Raw genomic sequence first — 13937 nt, 5'->3', positions numbered from 1 at the left:
ACGTTTTTCTAGTCGATTTGTTTTGGTCTGTAGCGGTGTGTTCGGTCTACCTTTCGACGTTGTTCTGCTGCCAGGCCAGCTGTGTGTAACATTGGCTGAGCTGATGCATGACCAGGTGAACCTGAGGGGAGGACAGGTTGTTGGGCAGCGCGTTGTACGGTCCCGTCAGCAGGGTCTGGAGCATGTAGGACAACGTCTGGAGGGGGGGGGGGGGGGGGGGGGGGGGGGGGTAGAAGAGTGAGAGGAAGAGATGTAGAAAGAGTGTGTGTGTGTGTGTAGAGAGAGAGAAAGAAAGTTTGAAAGACGGATAGAGAGAGAAGGGCAGGAGAAAGAGGGGGGAGAGAGAGAACAGAATGGTATTCATGAACCTGTCCGTCAGTTGGTTTCCCCATACAGGTTCTGACACCCAGTCAAATAGGAACTCAAGCCAACGGCTGATTTCTATAAAGGAATAGCAGCGTTGGCATTTCCATCAGGACGACACACGCTGAATAAATTCAACACCATGCCCTATAGGTTAATAAGTGTCACCGCCACCGTGCTATATCAATGACAACGTGGAGAAAATCCATTTAGGCACCTCTAACACAAGACTGGCGTGAGTAATACATTTTCTTTATTAACTTACTTTAGTGAAACGTAATAGACGTTGAACAGAAAGGAAAGTGAGCAGAAATGCCCCAAAAAAATTGGCGGTGTGCCTAAAGCCTTAGGTTGCTGCTACCTTCTCTATAGGTTGGGTGAAACAGACCAGGGGGCGAATACATCATATTCAGAATATTTGAAATACTTGGTGTACTTTATTTGGCTTAGCTGGTCATGTAAAATGGAAACAATCTCCACGTGCCAGGCAAGCTAAATGAACCTTAAGTACCTCATTTGGTAAGAGAGACCTGGTTCGGATGTGTACTCCAAACATTTAAAATACTTGAGGTACTTAATTTAGCTTGGAAGGTACAAAGAACAAAAATGGTGCAAACCCCTCATGCCAGACACGCTAAAATCAATACATTCCACAAAGTGAACATGCGAGGTTCCCTTGATATAGCTTAGCTCGTCAGGTACAATGGAACCAAACTACTCATGCCAGCTAGCCTCGTACCTGACAGGCTAAATCAGGCACGCCTCAACCATGTCAAACGTTTGAGATAAGCCTAGGTGACTGAAGTGTGGGCCAACTGCTATACCAACCTGCTGATCCTGCAGTAGGGTCTGACACATGCTGGTGCTGAAGTCCAGCTGCCTCTGTAGTGTGCCCACCTGCTCCTGCCAGTGGCGTGATGCCAACCCAGACCCAGGGCCAGAACCCTCCTGGAAGGATAGCTCGGCCGCCCAGCGCAGGTTCTCCTGGCGCCTCGCACCCCCGATGCTAACGCCGCCGTGGGCTTGTTGCTGTTCTTTGGCTCGAGAACGGGGAGAGGGACGGCCACTAGCTTCGGATGCGAATTGTTGCGGCGGCTTCAGAACGTTGCTGGAGAAAAAGCACAAAGGGGGAGAGTGATATATTTGTATTATTGGGTGTCCAGCGAGTTGTGGGTGCTGCTGTGAATGCAAGACCCAATTTTCCCCACAGAACTCTCATGATGCCAAGATTCAAGTTTTATTTGTATTATGTATGGGGGCTACATATGGTATACATCGTCCAACGAAGTCCATACTTGCAGGTTCCTTCTCGACAACAATAAAAAAACAATATGAAAACGAACATAAATAGCAGTAGAATACCGTATTCAACCATATATCAATAGAATCATACGGGGTGGATCAAAAGCCTGCAGACTCAGTATCTCTTGGACTGGAGTTAGGTTAAGGTTAACCCTAACCCCTCATATCACTACTACAATGGATTCATCCTTAAGAGTCTATTAACAAACCTGTAATAAAAAATATATATATATAAAACAAATAGGTCAGTTTAAGCTAGTGGTATCAGTTTACATGGGCTGCATCTCAATCCACCCATGTCGACCTTTCGCTTCTGCGGTGGAAGGTGGCTGAGCCACAGCGTTGTCAGTCAGACCAGGAGACGTCCCGGAAATTGGTCTTCTCACGAAAACGTCTGTGGCGGCGGAACGGTTTGGCCTACAAACTATTGCGACGGAAAGACGAGACTCCCGAACGCGTTGGTGTTCCCCGCTTTGCTCTACGACCCCCACAAGTGTCACGTGACTCGTCTGAAGGTAACCCTTACAAACACATGGAAGCACAAAGGTAGTTTTGTGCCCCAAAAAATAAGGGGTTAAATATGTGCCTAGATGTATATTATAGTTTTTTTTATACCTAAAGGGTTCCTAAAATTCAAAATCAAATAGACTTTGAGGTTAAGACTATTGTGCCCTGTATATTTATGCGTAATTGAAAAACAATGGGTTTCCTTGTATGCCTCTTTCACAGACCTGCCCAGTGTTTTCCTGTTGCTGTAGGATCTCTGCTTCCTAGTGTAGCAGGGGAGGTCATCACTGGAGCTGGACTCTGCTCCGTCTTCTTCTTCATCCTCCTCCTCTTCTTCTTCCTCAGCGCCCAACTCAGAGGGGTAGCCGTCCTCGTCCAGCTGACACGGGGTGGAGCCGCCCCATGTGGCCATGGTCCTGAGGAAGGTAACAAAGTCAATCAAGGCCCAACCAAGAGACAAAACCAATCCCTCTAGGCACTTCATGTAGATATGAAAGCATTTGATGGCTAACAGCATCAATCTACTTCCATCTGATACATTCAGAACGCTTCACATCATGGAATTCACCCGATTATTTGGGGGTCTTAATCTAGGGGGGGGGGGGGGGGGGTAACGCTTCGCTCACCTCTCGTCTCTGCCGAGTGGCTGCGTGGCGGAGGCGGCGTGATCCTCCGAGTCCTCCATCCTGTAGGGGGAGTCGCTGAGGCCGCTCCTCCTCTGGTGCTCGGCCATCAGGGACTCCAGGTGCTTCCTCCGCTGGCGCAGCTCCTCCCGCAGGATCTGGTGGCGCCGCATCTCACACCACAGCTGCTGGGGAAACATGAAGGTAAATGAGCGCTGTCATTTTCATGGTTACGTCTGCATGATAACTCACACACTCCTATACAGCTCCCTGACATCCAGCCATGGCTAACTCGGTCACGCTAACCCTCAGGTAAATCCTTGCACTGAGCGGGTGATTTCAAGTCTTCTGTATGATTTTGGCGAGCCATCAAGTTCGTGGGATGAGCATACTATCCTTGACGTTACTGTGAATTGACACTGTCAGATCAAAACAAATCAAGAACCCACCTCGTTGTCGGTGACAGAGGCGTTCGCGGCGGCCTGGGCTGTGGGTTTGAGCGCGGCGGTGGCGGCAGGAGAAGCGTTGGCTTTGGGGGCTGCAGCAGGAGCAGGGGCTGGGGTGGAAGCTGCAGCCGGGACCTTCCTCATCAGGGCCTGCTGACTCACTGTGCTGCTGGACACCGATGACTGGAGAGGAGAAGATGGGAGGGAGAGGTAGAGCGTGTATGCGAGAGAATGATAGGAGAGAGGAAGGGCGAGGCTCTCTCAAATAACACCCTATTCCCGATATAGAGCACTAAGGTTAAAAAGTCAGAAACAAGTTCTGACACCAAAGCCTTTCAACACAATCAATCAGGAAATAGAGTGGTGTGTGCTCAGTGTGTGTTACCTGCAGGTCGGGGCAGGCCCACTGCAGGTCCTGGATCTGGTCTTGGATCTCCATCAGCCGCTGGCGTTCCTCGTGAAGCTGCTGCAACTCCTGCTGCTGCTGACGAAGCTTCTCCTCATACAGCTTCTCCCTGAGACACACAACTTATTTTAGATTCACAAACAGAATCACCGGCGGTGTAATTCACACACGCTTAAAGGCAGAAATGCACTCACTCAGATATAAATAGACGGAGGTACTTTCATACACTTATGATGGTTCAACGGCTTCTACCGCGGGTGTGTGTGTTAGTGCTCCGTATGGGTGTGAGTGAGTTTCCTACCTGGCCTTGTCTGTGAGGGTGAGGTCTCTGGGGCTCCTGGCTGCAGAGGAGCCAGCAGCAGCACCCCTGGTGTTGTTGGGCTGCTGGTGGAGGCCCTCGTCCTCGTTGGCCGTGGTGGCGTCTGTATCGTCACTCTGGGAGACAGAAAGTCACATGGTTACTATTCCGTAAGGCCATTGCCCATCTTGAACGGCTCAAATTCCAGCTCTTTATTTTCTTGGACTGTAAAAGGGTCCTCCTCCACTCTTAACTGTCTAGACCAGTCAGCTGCACCATGGTCATTTTAGATTCTGTACCATGTGGTCTATTTTGTATTATTGACTTATTTGTGTGTGTTGATATGTTTCTACTCGCACGCGCTGTGAAAAAGTATTTGCCCCCCTTTTATATGATCTGCTTTTGCATATATATATATATATATATACACTTTTTTTTATACTGAATGTTATCAGATCTTCAACCAAAACCTAATAATTAGATAAAGGGAACCTGAGTGAACAAATAACACAACAATTACATACAACACCCAAAGCCCCTGTTTGAAAAATGTGTTGCCCCCTTACACTCAATAATTGGTTGTGCCACCTTTAGCTGCAATGACTCCAACCAAATGTTTACTGTAGTTGTTGATCAGTCATTCACATCGCTGAAGAGGAATTTTGGCCCACTCTTCCATGCAGAACTGCTGTAACTCCGTGACATTTGTGTGTTTTCAAGGATGAACTGCTCACTTCTTGTCCTGCCACAACATCATCTCAATTGGGATTAGGTATGGACTTTGACTAGGCCAGTCCACAACATCAAATGTATTGCTTTTTAGACATTTTCATGTCGACTTGTGTATTTTGGCTCACTGCCTCGCTGAATGACCGAGCTGCGCTTCAGCTCACAGACAGATGGCCTGACAGTTCCCTGTTGAATTCTGATAATGGAAGGAACAGGAATTCTGCTCTAAGGTAAGTCGTCCAGGTCCTGAGGCAGCAAAGCAGCTCCAAACCATCATACTATCCCCACCATGCTTGGCCGTTGGTATAAGGTTTTTACTTTGGAATGCAGTGTTTGGTTTTCGCCAGGTATAACAGGACCCATGCCATCCAAAAAGTTATACTTTTGAATCATCCGTCCATAGAAAATTCTTCCAAGAGTCTTGATGATCATCCAGGTGCTTTTTGGCAAACTTGAGTAAACTTTTTGGAGGAGATTGGTCCCATTACTGACTTGCGCTATGCTATGTTTCTCTGCTTCTAGTCAGTCCTCTCACCTGCACCATGGCCACCAGCTCCTGGAGCTGCCGTAGTTTCTGCTTGGCCGTCTGCAGCCGGTGAACTTTGTGGGCGAAGTCTGCGTCCTCGTTCCCCAGGCTGCTCCTCCTGCTCGAGCCCTCGCTGTCCCGGCCCCTGGCCCCCCGCACCTCTTCATCCTCCAGGGCATCGTCATCATCGTCGTCATTGACCTGGTTGTAGGGCCGGTTGTACTGGCACTCTGGTGGAGGCATAGACAAATCAGGGTTAGTGAGATGAGTGGGTTGTGTGTATGTGTGAGAACAGCAGGGATAGGGGGGGGGGGGGGGGGGGGGATGTGTGTGTACAGGTGTACAGCATGTAATGTGCGTTGCGCTACCTATGGCTGAGGGGATGTTGAGGCTGCGGAGGTTGGCTGCTGCAGAGCGGTTGTTGATCTCACACTCGGTGTTGAGCCTGCCGTCAGCGTGGTTGTTGGTGCTGCCTCCTCCTCGGCCGTTGGTCAGACTGTTCATTTCTGTCCAGTTCCCAGAATGCTGTGGGTTTCTGACCAGGGGAAAGAGAGATGGAGAAGAGGGTCAAGACTCAATTTCACTTTCTGCCATGATTTACCCTTGGGAATTGTATTCATCTAAACCTTAATAATATTTCTTAGTTTGTTCTCAATGACTTGCCTGGCTATCTTTTACAATAAAGACCTGGTAATGTGGGGCACATGAAGGGAACAGATTATATGCTTGCTTTGAAGCTAACCAGTTACTGTCAGTGGTTGCCGGTTCGAATGATGCTTAGTAACAAATGGACAAGGCCCACTAATAAACAGCTCTAATGAGTAGTAATAATGACTTCACCCTACTCCGTCTGTCCCTCAAGTACCTGATGTTTGTGATGGGGGGCCGGCGGTTCTCCTGCTCCGAGTCGAACATTGTCTCCAGCATGGAGCCGTCCTCCTCAGTCTCCGCCTCTTCCTCCTTCACGTTCTCGTTGACCGTGTCCACCATCATGTCCGATGTCTGCTCGTAGTACTGCACCAGCTCACGCAGCTCGTTCAGACGCTTGTGCACCTCCTTCAGCTTCCTGTGGTGGGAGGGGGATTCTGTTTTAAAAATGGCCTGATTCTGTTTTAAATGTCTCCACCTCGAGGATTTAAAAGCATTGGATTGGCCTTCTGCCCAAAGTGTGCACCCCCCTCAAGAATTGAAAGCACCACAAGTCTTTCTTTTGAGTCAAATTTCAGAGAGAATGTGGGGGAATGAATAGGGAGAAATGGAATGTGGGAAAGAGACCAAGGTTGATACACGGACAACTGAAATCAATGAAGGAGAGACACTTAACTAATTGGATCTATTGTTGCGCCGACTGATGAATGAATAAGAGGGATAAGGGTGATGGATGGTAGAGTTTGTCTGAAGGAACAGTGCAGTATGGATCTTCAGCTGCCGGTACCAGAGAGATACAAAGGGTGCATGCTAATAGTCTGAGTTGGTTCCCTCTACTCGTCTCCTTTGCTTCATTGGCACTGGGTTGTATTCATTAGGGCACACAAGTCCAGGTAGTCCCAATAGACATGGAACACTGGTCACTTTAATGTTTCCATACTGTTTTACTCATTTCAGATGTATATACTGTACTCTAGTCAATGCCATCCTATTCAACTATTGCAGAATATATAATATTCTATCCTACAGACATACTAAATATTCTATCCACATACGATCCGCAATGTCTATACATCCCATAACATACAGTGCATTCGGAAAGTATTCAGACCACTTCACTTTTTCCACATTTTGATATGTTAGTCTTATTGTAAAATGTACTAAATACAACAACAAAAACAACTCAATCTACACACAATACATAATTTACATAAGTATTCAGACCTTTCGCTGAGACTCAAAATTGAGCTCAGGTGCATCCTGTTTACATTGATCATCCTTGAGATGTTTCTACAACTTGGAGTTCACTTGTGGTAAATTCAATTGATTGGACATGATTTGGAAAGGCACACACCTGTCTATATAAGGTCCCACAGTTGTCAGAGCAAAAAGCAAGTAATTAGGTCGAAGGAATTGCCAGTAGAGCTCCGAGACAGGATTATATAGAGGCAGAGATCTGAGGAAGGGTACCAAAAAATATCTGCAGTATTGAACACAGTGGCCTCCATTATTCTTAAAAATGGAAGAAGCTAGGAACCACCAAGACTCTTCCTTGAGCTGGCCGCCCGGCCAAACTGAGCAATCGGGGAGAAGGGCCTTGGTCAGGGAGATGACCAAGAAGCCGATGGTCACTCTGACAGAGCTCTAGAGTTCCTCTGTGGAGATGGTGAGAACCTGTCAGAAGGTCAACTATCTCTGCAGCAATCCACCAATCAGGCCTTTATGTTAGAGTGGCCAGACGGAAGCCACTCCTCAGTAAAAAAAAGGCACATGACAACACGCTTGGAGTTTGCCAAAAGGCACCTAAAGACTCTCAGACCATGAGAAAACAAGATTCTCTGGTCTGTTAAAACCAAGACTGAACTCTGTGGCCTGAATGCCAAGCGTCATATCTGGAGGAAACCTGGCACCATCTCTACAGTGAAGCATGGTGGTGGCAGCATCATGCTGTGGGGATGTTTTTCAGAGGCAGGGACTGGGAGACTAGTCAGGATCGAGGGAAAGCTGAACAGAGCAAAGTACAGAGAGAAGCTTGATGAAAACCTGCTCCAGAGTCCTCAGGACCTCAGACTAGGGGGAAGGTTCACTTTCCAACAGGACAACAACCCTAAGCACACAGCCAAGACAAAACAGGAGTGGCTTTGAGACAAGTCTCTGAATGTCTTTGAGTGGCCCAACCAGTGCCCGGACTTGAACCTGCTCGAAGATCTCTGGAGAGACCGGAAAATAACTGTGCAGCGACACTTCCCATCCAACCTGACAGAGCTTGAAAGGATCTGCAGAGAAGAATGCGAAAAACTCCCCAAAAACAGGTGTGCCAAGCTTGTAGCGTCATACCCAAGAAGACTCTAGGCTGTTGAAGCAGCTTTGGCAGGGATTACAAAGTACTGAGTAAAAGGTCTGAATACTTAACTTAAGGTTGGTGGTGCTATTTTCACATTCGGATGAAAAGCATGCCCAGAGTAAACTGCCTGCTACTCAGGCCCAGAAGCTAAGATATGCATATTATTAGTAGATTTGGATAGAAAACACTCTGAAGTTTCAAAAACTGTTTGAATGATGTCTGAGTATAACAGAACACATATGGCAGGCAAAAACCTGAGAAAGAATCCAACCAGGAAGTGGGAAATCTGAGGTTTGTAGGTTTTCAAGTCTTTGCCTATCCAAGATAGGAAGTGCAATCAGACCAAATTTACACTAAGGCTTCCAATAGATGTCAGTCTTTAGAACCTTGTTTCAGGCTTCTACTGTGAAGGGGGAGAGAATAAGAGCTGTTTGAACCAGGTGTCTGGCAGAATGCCATGAGCTAAGTCAGGCGCGCGGCCGGTGAGAGCGAGCTCTGTTCCTTTTCATTTCTAAAGACAAAGGAATTGTCCGGTTGAAACATTGAAGATTTATGATAAAAACATCCAAAAGATTGATTCTATACATCGTTTGACATGTTTCTACAAACTGTAATAGAACTTTGACTTTGTCTGGACCTAGTGCTCGCGCCTTGTGAATTTGGATTTGTGAACTAAACGCACGAACAAAAAGGAGGTATTTGGACATAAATTATGGACTTTATCGAACAAAACAAACATTTGTGGAACTGGGATTCTTGGGAGTGCATTCCGATGAAGATCAAAGGTAAGTGAATATTTATAATGCTATTTCTGACTTCTGTTGACTCCACAACATGGCGGGTATCTGTATGGCTTGTTGTGGTCTCTGAGCGCTGTACTCAGATTATTCCATGGTGTGCCTTCGCTGTAAAGCTTTTTTGAAATCTGACACAGCGGTTGCATTAAGGAGAAGTATATCTTTAAGTAAATGTAATATTTTCATTATTTTTAATACATTTGCAAAAATGTCTAAAAAACGTTTTTTCCTTTGTAATTAATTATGGGGTATTCTGTGTAGATTGATGAGGGGGGGAAACTATTTAATCCCTTTTACAATAAGGCTGTAAGGTAGCAAAATGTGGAAAAGTCAAGGGGTCTGAACAGTTTCCGAATGCACTGTACACATACACCACCATTCAAAAGTTTGGGATCACTTCTAAATGTCCTTGTTTTTGAAAGAAAAACACATTTTTTGTCCATTAAAATAACATCAAATTGCTAGAGGCCAGCATCCCGGTGTCGCCTCTTCACTGTTGATGTTGAGACTGGTGTTTTGCAGGTACTATTTAATGAAGCTGCCAGTTGAGGACTTGTGAGGCATCTGTTTCTCAAACTAGACACTAATGTACTTGTCCTCTTGCTCAGGTGTGCATCGGGGCATCCCAAACCTCTTTCTATTCTGGTTCGAGACAGTTTGTGTTGTTCTGTGAAGGGAGTAGTACACGGCTTTGTACGAAATCTTCAGTTTCAGCTGTGCTAACATAATTGCAAAAGGGTTTTCTAATGATCAATTAGCCTTTTAAAATGATAAACTTGGATTAGTTAACACAACATGCCATTGGAACACAGGAGTGATGGTTGCTGATAAATGGGCCTCTGTACGCCTATGTAGATATTCCATATAAAAAATATTCTGCCGTTTCCAGCTACAATAGTCATTTACAACATCTACACTCTATTTCTGATCAATTTGATGTTATTTTAAATCGACAAAAATATGCTTTTCTTTAAAAAACAAGGAAATGTATAAGTGACCCCAAACTTTTAAACGGTAGTGTACATACATACCTATACTCCGGACATTGCTCGTCCATATATTTATACATTTCCATTGTTTTAGAGATTTGTGTGTATTGTTGCGAATTTTTTTATGTTACTGCACTGTTGGAGCACGCAAGCATTTCGCTACATCCGCAAAAACATCTGCTAAATATGTGTATGCAACCAATAAAACTTGATTTGGGCAAGTCCAGGAAGTCCCTCTGCGTTTGTCAGTTTTCTTCCTTTTTTCCCCCCATGAATACAACTGTGGTGTGATGTGCACTGATCATAATAATAGTTTGAGTTTAGTACCGGAGTTTGTCAGCTGGGGCGTCCTCATGCTGGGGTTGCTGGGTGTGTGTGGAGGGGTGGTAGGTGGAGGCGTCCCGTCTTATGGCTGAGGCCCCGTTGGGCTCTCTGTACAGGGCAGACGGGCGGTCCGAGGAGGGGCCCGCGCCCAGAGCCAGGCTATGCTGAGAGGACAGGGACACACTGGCGCTGCGACCTGAGGGACCAACCCACACATCACTCACACATGCACAACAGCAAACTTACAAGCTTCTATCATATGCACCAGGGTTCTCCCCAAAGAACCTAAGATGGGAGCTGCGCCACAAAAAAAATGAAAACATGTAAAAGTTTGTTATGATTGAAGGCAATGTTTTGCTCTAGATTGCAGGAAATGGCAGTTGCAGGTGTTCAAATAAGCAAAAAAATAAAATATAACTTCCCCCCTCTCCAGGCCTCCATCCCTGACGGTGTTAACCTACTCCTAGTCAGTTACAGAGACAAACCATAACTTACAGGAGTTGTTGTTGAGGGTCTGGTCGCGGAGCGAGTGCAGCTCCTGCAGGATATTGTCCATGGTCTGCTTCTTGTCCTGCAGCTCCTGCAGCTTGGTCAGCTTCGCGCTCGCCGCCGAGGCCGACGTAGGGGTGATGGAGGTCAGGGAGGTGAGAGGGGGGGGACGGAGGAAGGAGGAGGCGGCAGAGTGGGGAGGAGGGGACGGCTGGGAGGAGCGAGAGCGGCAGACTTCCCGGGAGAGGGAGAGGCTCGCGGCTTGTCTGCGGTTGTCTGGGACTGCTGCCTTAGTCTGAGGAAGGAAAGGCACACAGGATGTTAGTAGGTGCATGAACACAAATAACTCAGCATATATTACTTTGATGGGTAGCACTTCACATTACCACACAGGATAAAGTGACAATAAAATGGTAACAAGCTCTAATTACTCAACATGAAGACTTCATTTTGCCCAGTTATCCCTTCATTTAAATGTAATCATTCTAGTTACAGGGTTATACACCACGTCTGTAATAGAGGGGTAACAATACCTTGTTATTACCACATCAGCCTGTGCCGTAAAGTGCTACCTTTTGATGTTTGCCAGGGTTGTATTCATTAGGCATCAGACAGAAGAAAACGCTAATACTTTTGGCTACGGTGTGCCCTAATTCCTACGACCCGGTATTGTATGTTGCTGGTACCTGGGAGTCGTGCAGCTGGTTGTGGAAGCGCTGAATGAGGTCGTTCAGCTCATCGTTCAGCTCCGAGGTGATGCTCAGCCCTGACACACTGCCTGTGGTCTCTGTCGGCACTGGAACACACACACCAAATGAAAAAGGTTACGTATGTGTGTGTACCTACCGGCTCTGCATGTGCGCTGTGTGTCCAGTCAGTGTGTGTGCTCCTTTGCATGCGCCCTCTCTATACGGCCCGTGTCTCACCGGTGTCAGCCATGGTGTGGGAGGCGTGCTGGGAGCTGTGCTGCATGGTCAGTAGTGCTGCCTGGCGGCCCTGTAGAGCCCTGAGCTGCTCCTGCTGCTCCAGCATCTTCTTCAGGAGCTCGTGCTGCTTCCTCAAGTTCTCCAGCTCCTCCTTCTGTTCACTGCGGCCTGCAACACGGCCCTGTTGGAGACACACACACACTAGAAAAAAATCGCCAGCACAAGCAAATCTGGTTGTGCGTCAGATGCTGACCGCGCAGACTTCCTGGTGTTACACCGGCAATGGAAGGGGGATGGAGGGATGCAGAGGGGGAGGGAGAGCAAGGAATGACGAGAGTGAGGGATGGTGGGCAATAAGATTAGCCTCGGTCTGCTTGGGTGACTACTTCTAGAAGCAGCGTCTTACTATCTGGTAGAGATTGTAATGCATATCCCTAGTCAGCGTATCAGATTGGATTGGTCACAAACGAGATAAACACCTCTAATACAAAAGCAAATAATAATAAATAATTGTTTTTTTTTAAAAACTAGCTGAAGCAGGAGGGGCTGTCAGAACTAAAGGAATGGCTACTCACGGTGGCGTTGGAGGCGTCCGAGGAGCGCACCTCCATGTTGAGGGAGGCGCTCTCTGGCAATGAGCCTGAACCCACGGCCGAGTCCAGTGTTCCCGCCTCGTCCTCCTCGTTCTCCCTCGCCTACAGAAGAGGGGGCGGTCAGTAAAATAGTAGGCACGTACTGCAAGCACGGGCTCCCTCTTTGGCCTGACCTATACTGACTGTGTAGTGGCTATGGAAACCAGGTCTCCTCAAGCATTTCCTTCCCTTTCAATGTAATACTTGAACAGTGGTTGGAGTAATAAAATTAGTATACAATAATGAAAATAGAAGGACTGCTGATAATTACTCACATAAATGCCAGAGGGGGGGTCACCTATTTAATATTGATAGCAAGATCAAATGACACGTGCCATCCAGCAGTTCAGAAGCAATGCGTGTCATGTCCTAGATTTGTCTGCCAAATGGAACAAGACACACGACTGTCTTGTCGGCGTGTTTCAGACACCTTGGCATTAAAAAATATATACATGACCAGGGTGCAGTGAAAAGTTCCCAAACACAACAACTTGAACTATCAACAGCAATGTGAGAAAGAAGCAGTGGACTGCAGGCTTCTTTAACTTCTTATGGCTGCAGGGGCAGTACTGAGTAGCTTGGATGAAAGGTGCACAGAGGTGCCCATATTAAACGGCCTGCTCCTCAGTCCCAGTTGCTAATATATGCATATTATTATTCGTATTGGATAGAAAACACTCTGAAGTTGCTAAAACTGTTTGAATTATGTCTGTGAGTATAACAGAACTCATATGGCAGGCAAAAACCTGAGAAGTTCCACTTCCTGTTTGAACTTCTTCCTGAGGTGGCAGATTTTCAACCAAGCTCTCAAATTACAGCGAGATATGGATGAGTTTTCACTTCCTACGGCTTCCACTAGATGTCAACAGTCAATAGAACTTTGTCTGATGACTCTAATGTGAAGGGGGGCCGAAGGAGACAGGAATTAGTCACCACTGCCACGAGCTGATCACCCATTCACCATGCGCCTTCACATGAGGAGGACGTTCGTTCCACCGCTCTTCTGAAGTCAATCTAATTCTCCGGTTGGAACGTTATTCAAGATGTATGTTAACAACATTCTAAAGATTGATTCAGTACATCGTTTGACATGTTTCTACTGACTGTTACGGAACTTTTGGACATTTCGTCACGTTATAGTGGAGGCGCTTTGTGACTTTGGAATTGTCTACCAAAGGCGCTAACCAAAGTAGCTAATTGGACATAAATAACGGACATAAATAACGGACATTATCGAACAAATCAAGCATTTATTGTGGACCTGGGATTCCTAGGACTGCACTCTGATGAAGTTCATCAAAGGTAAGGAAACATTTATCATGTATTTTCTGGTTTCTGTTGACCCCAACATGGCGGCTAATTTGGCTATTGTTCTGAGTACCGTCTCAGATTATTGCATGATTTTCTTTTTCCCGTAAAGTTTTTTTTTAATGTGACACAGCGGTTGCATTAAGGAGAGGTATATCTATAATTCCATGTGTATAACTTGTATTATCATCTACATTTATGATGAGTATTTCTGTTGAAACGATGTGGCTATGCAAAATCACTTGAAGTTTTTGGAACTAGTGAATGTAACGCGCCAATG

The 13937-nt window shown here is 46.4% G+C and overlaps 1 protein-coding gene across 4 annotated transcripts in view; it reads right to left on the bottom strand.

Annotated features, from left to right (window-relative positions):
- Nucleotides 1-13937, bottom strand: part of LOC120052864 (pericentriolar material 1 protein-like) — a 35327-nt gene that overhangs the window by 11809 nt on the left and 9581 nt on the right. For 3 of the 4 annotated variants that reach the window (XM_039000051.1, XM_039000053.1, XM_039000054.1), the window contains exons 6-20: nucleotides 12293-12412; nucleotides 11718-11898; nucleotides 11478-11587; nucleotides 10798-11086; nucleotides 10306-10498; nucleotides 6066-6266; nucleotides 5569-5735; nucleotides 5210-5430; nucleotides 3949-4082; nucleotides 3627-3756; nucleotides 3245-3424; nucleotides 2799-2983; nucleotides 2397-2588; nucleotides 1192-1471; nucleotides 51-196 (exon numbers count right to left, since the gene is read on the bottom strand). In XM_039000051.1, the coding sequence (XP_038855979.1) occupies nucleotides 51-196; nucleotides 1192-1471; nucleotides 2397-2588; nucleotides 2799-2983; nucleotides 3245-3424; nucleotides 3627-3756; nucleotides 3949-4082; nucleotides 5210-5430; nucleotides 5569-5735; nucleotides 6066-6266; nucleotides 10306-10498; nucleotides 10798-11086; nucleotides 11478-11587; nucleotides 11718-11898; nucleotides 12293-12412 (2729 nt within the window). The remainder of the gene's footprint in view (nucleotides 1-50; nucleotides 197-1191; nucleotides 1472-2396; nucleotides 2589-2798; nucleotides 2984-3244; nucleotides 3425-3626; nucleotides 3757-3948; nucleotides 4083-5209; nucleotides 5431-5568; nucleotides 5736-6065; nucleotides 6267-10305; nucleotides 10499-10797; nucleotides 11087-11477; nucleotides 11588-11717; nucleotides 11899-12292; nucleotides 12413-13937) is intronic. The other variant, XM_039000052.1, reaches the window with a different exon arrangement.

Source organism: Salvelinus namaycush, chromosome 8 (assembly GCF_016432855.1).
Source record: "Salvelinus namaycush isolate Seneca chromosome 8, SaNama_1.0, whole genome shotgun sequence".
NCBI classification, from domain to species: Eukaryota; Metazoa; Chordata; class Actinopteri; order Salmoniformes; family Salmonidae; genus Salvelinus; species Salvelinus namaycush.
The sequence above is the reverse complement of the archived record's forward strand: the minus strand, read 5'-3'. Positions and strand labels throughout refer to the sequence as shown.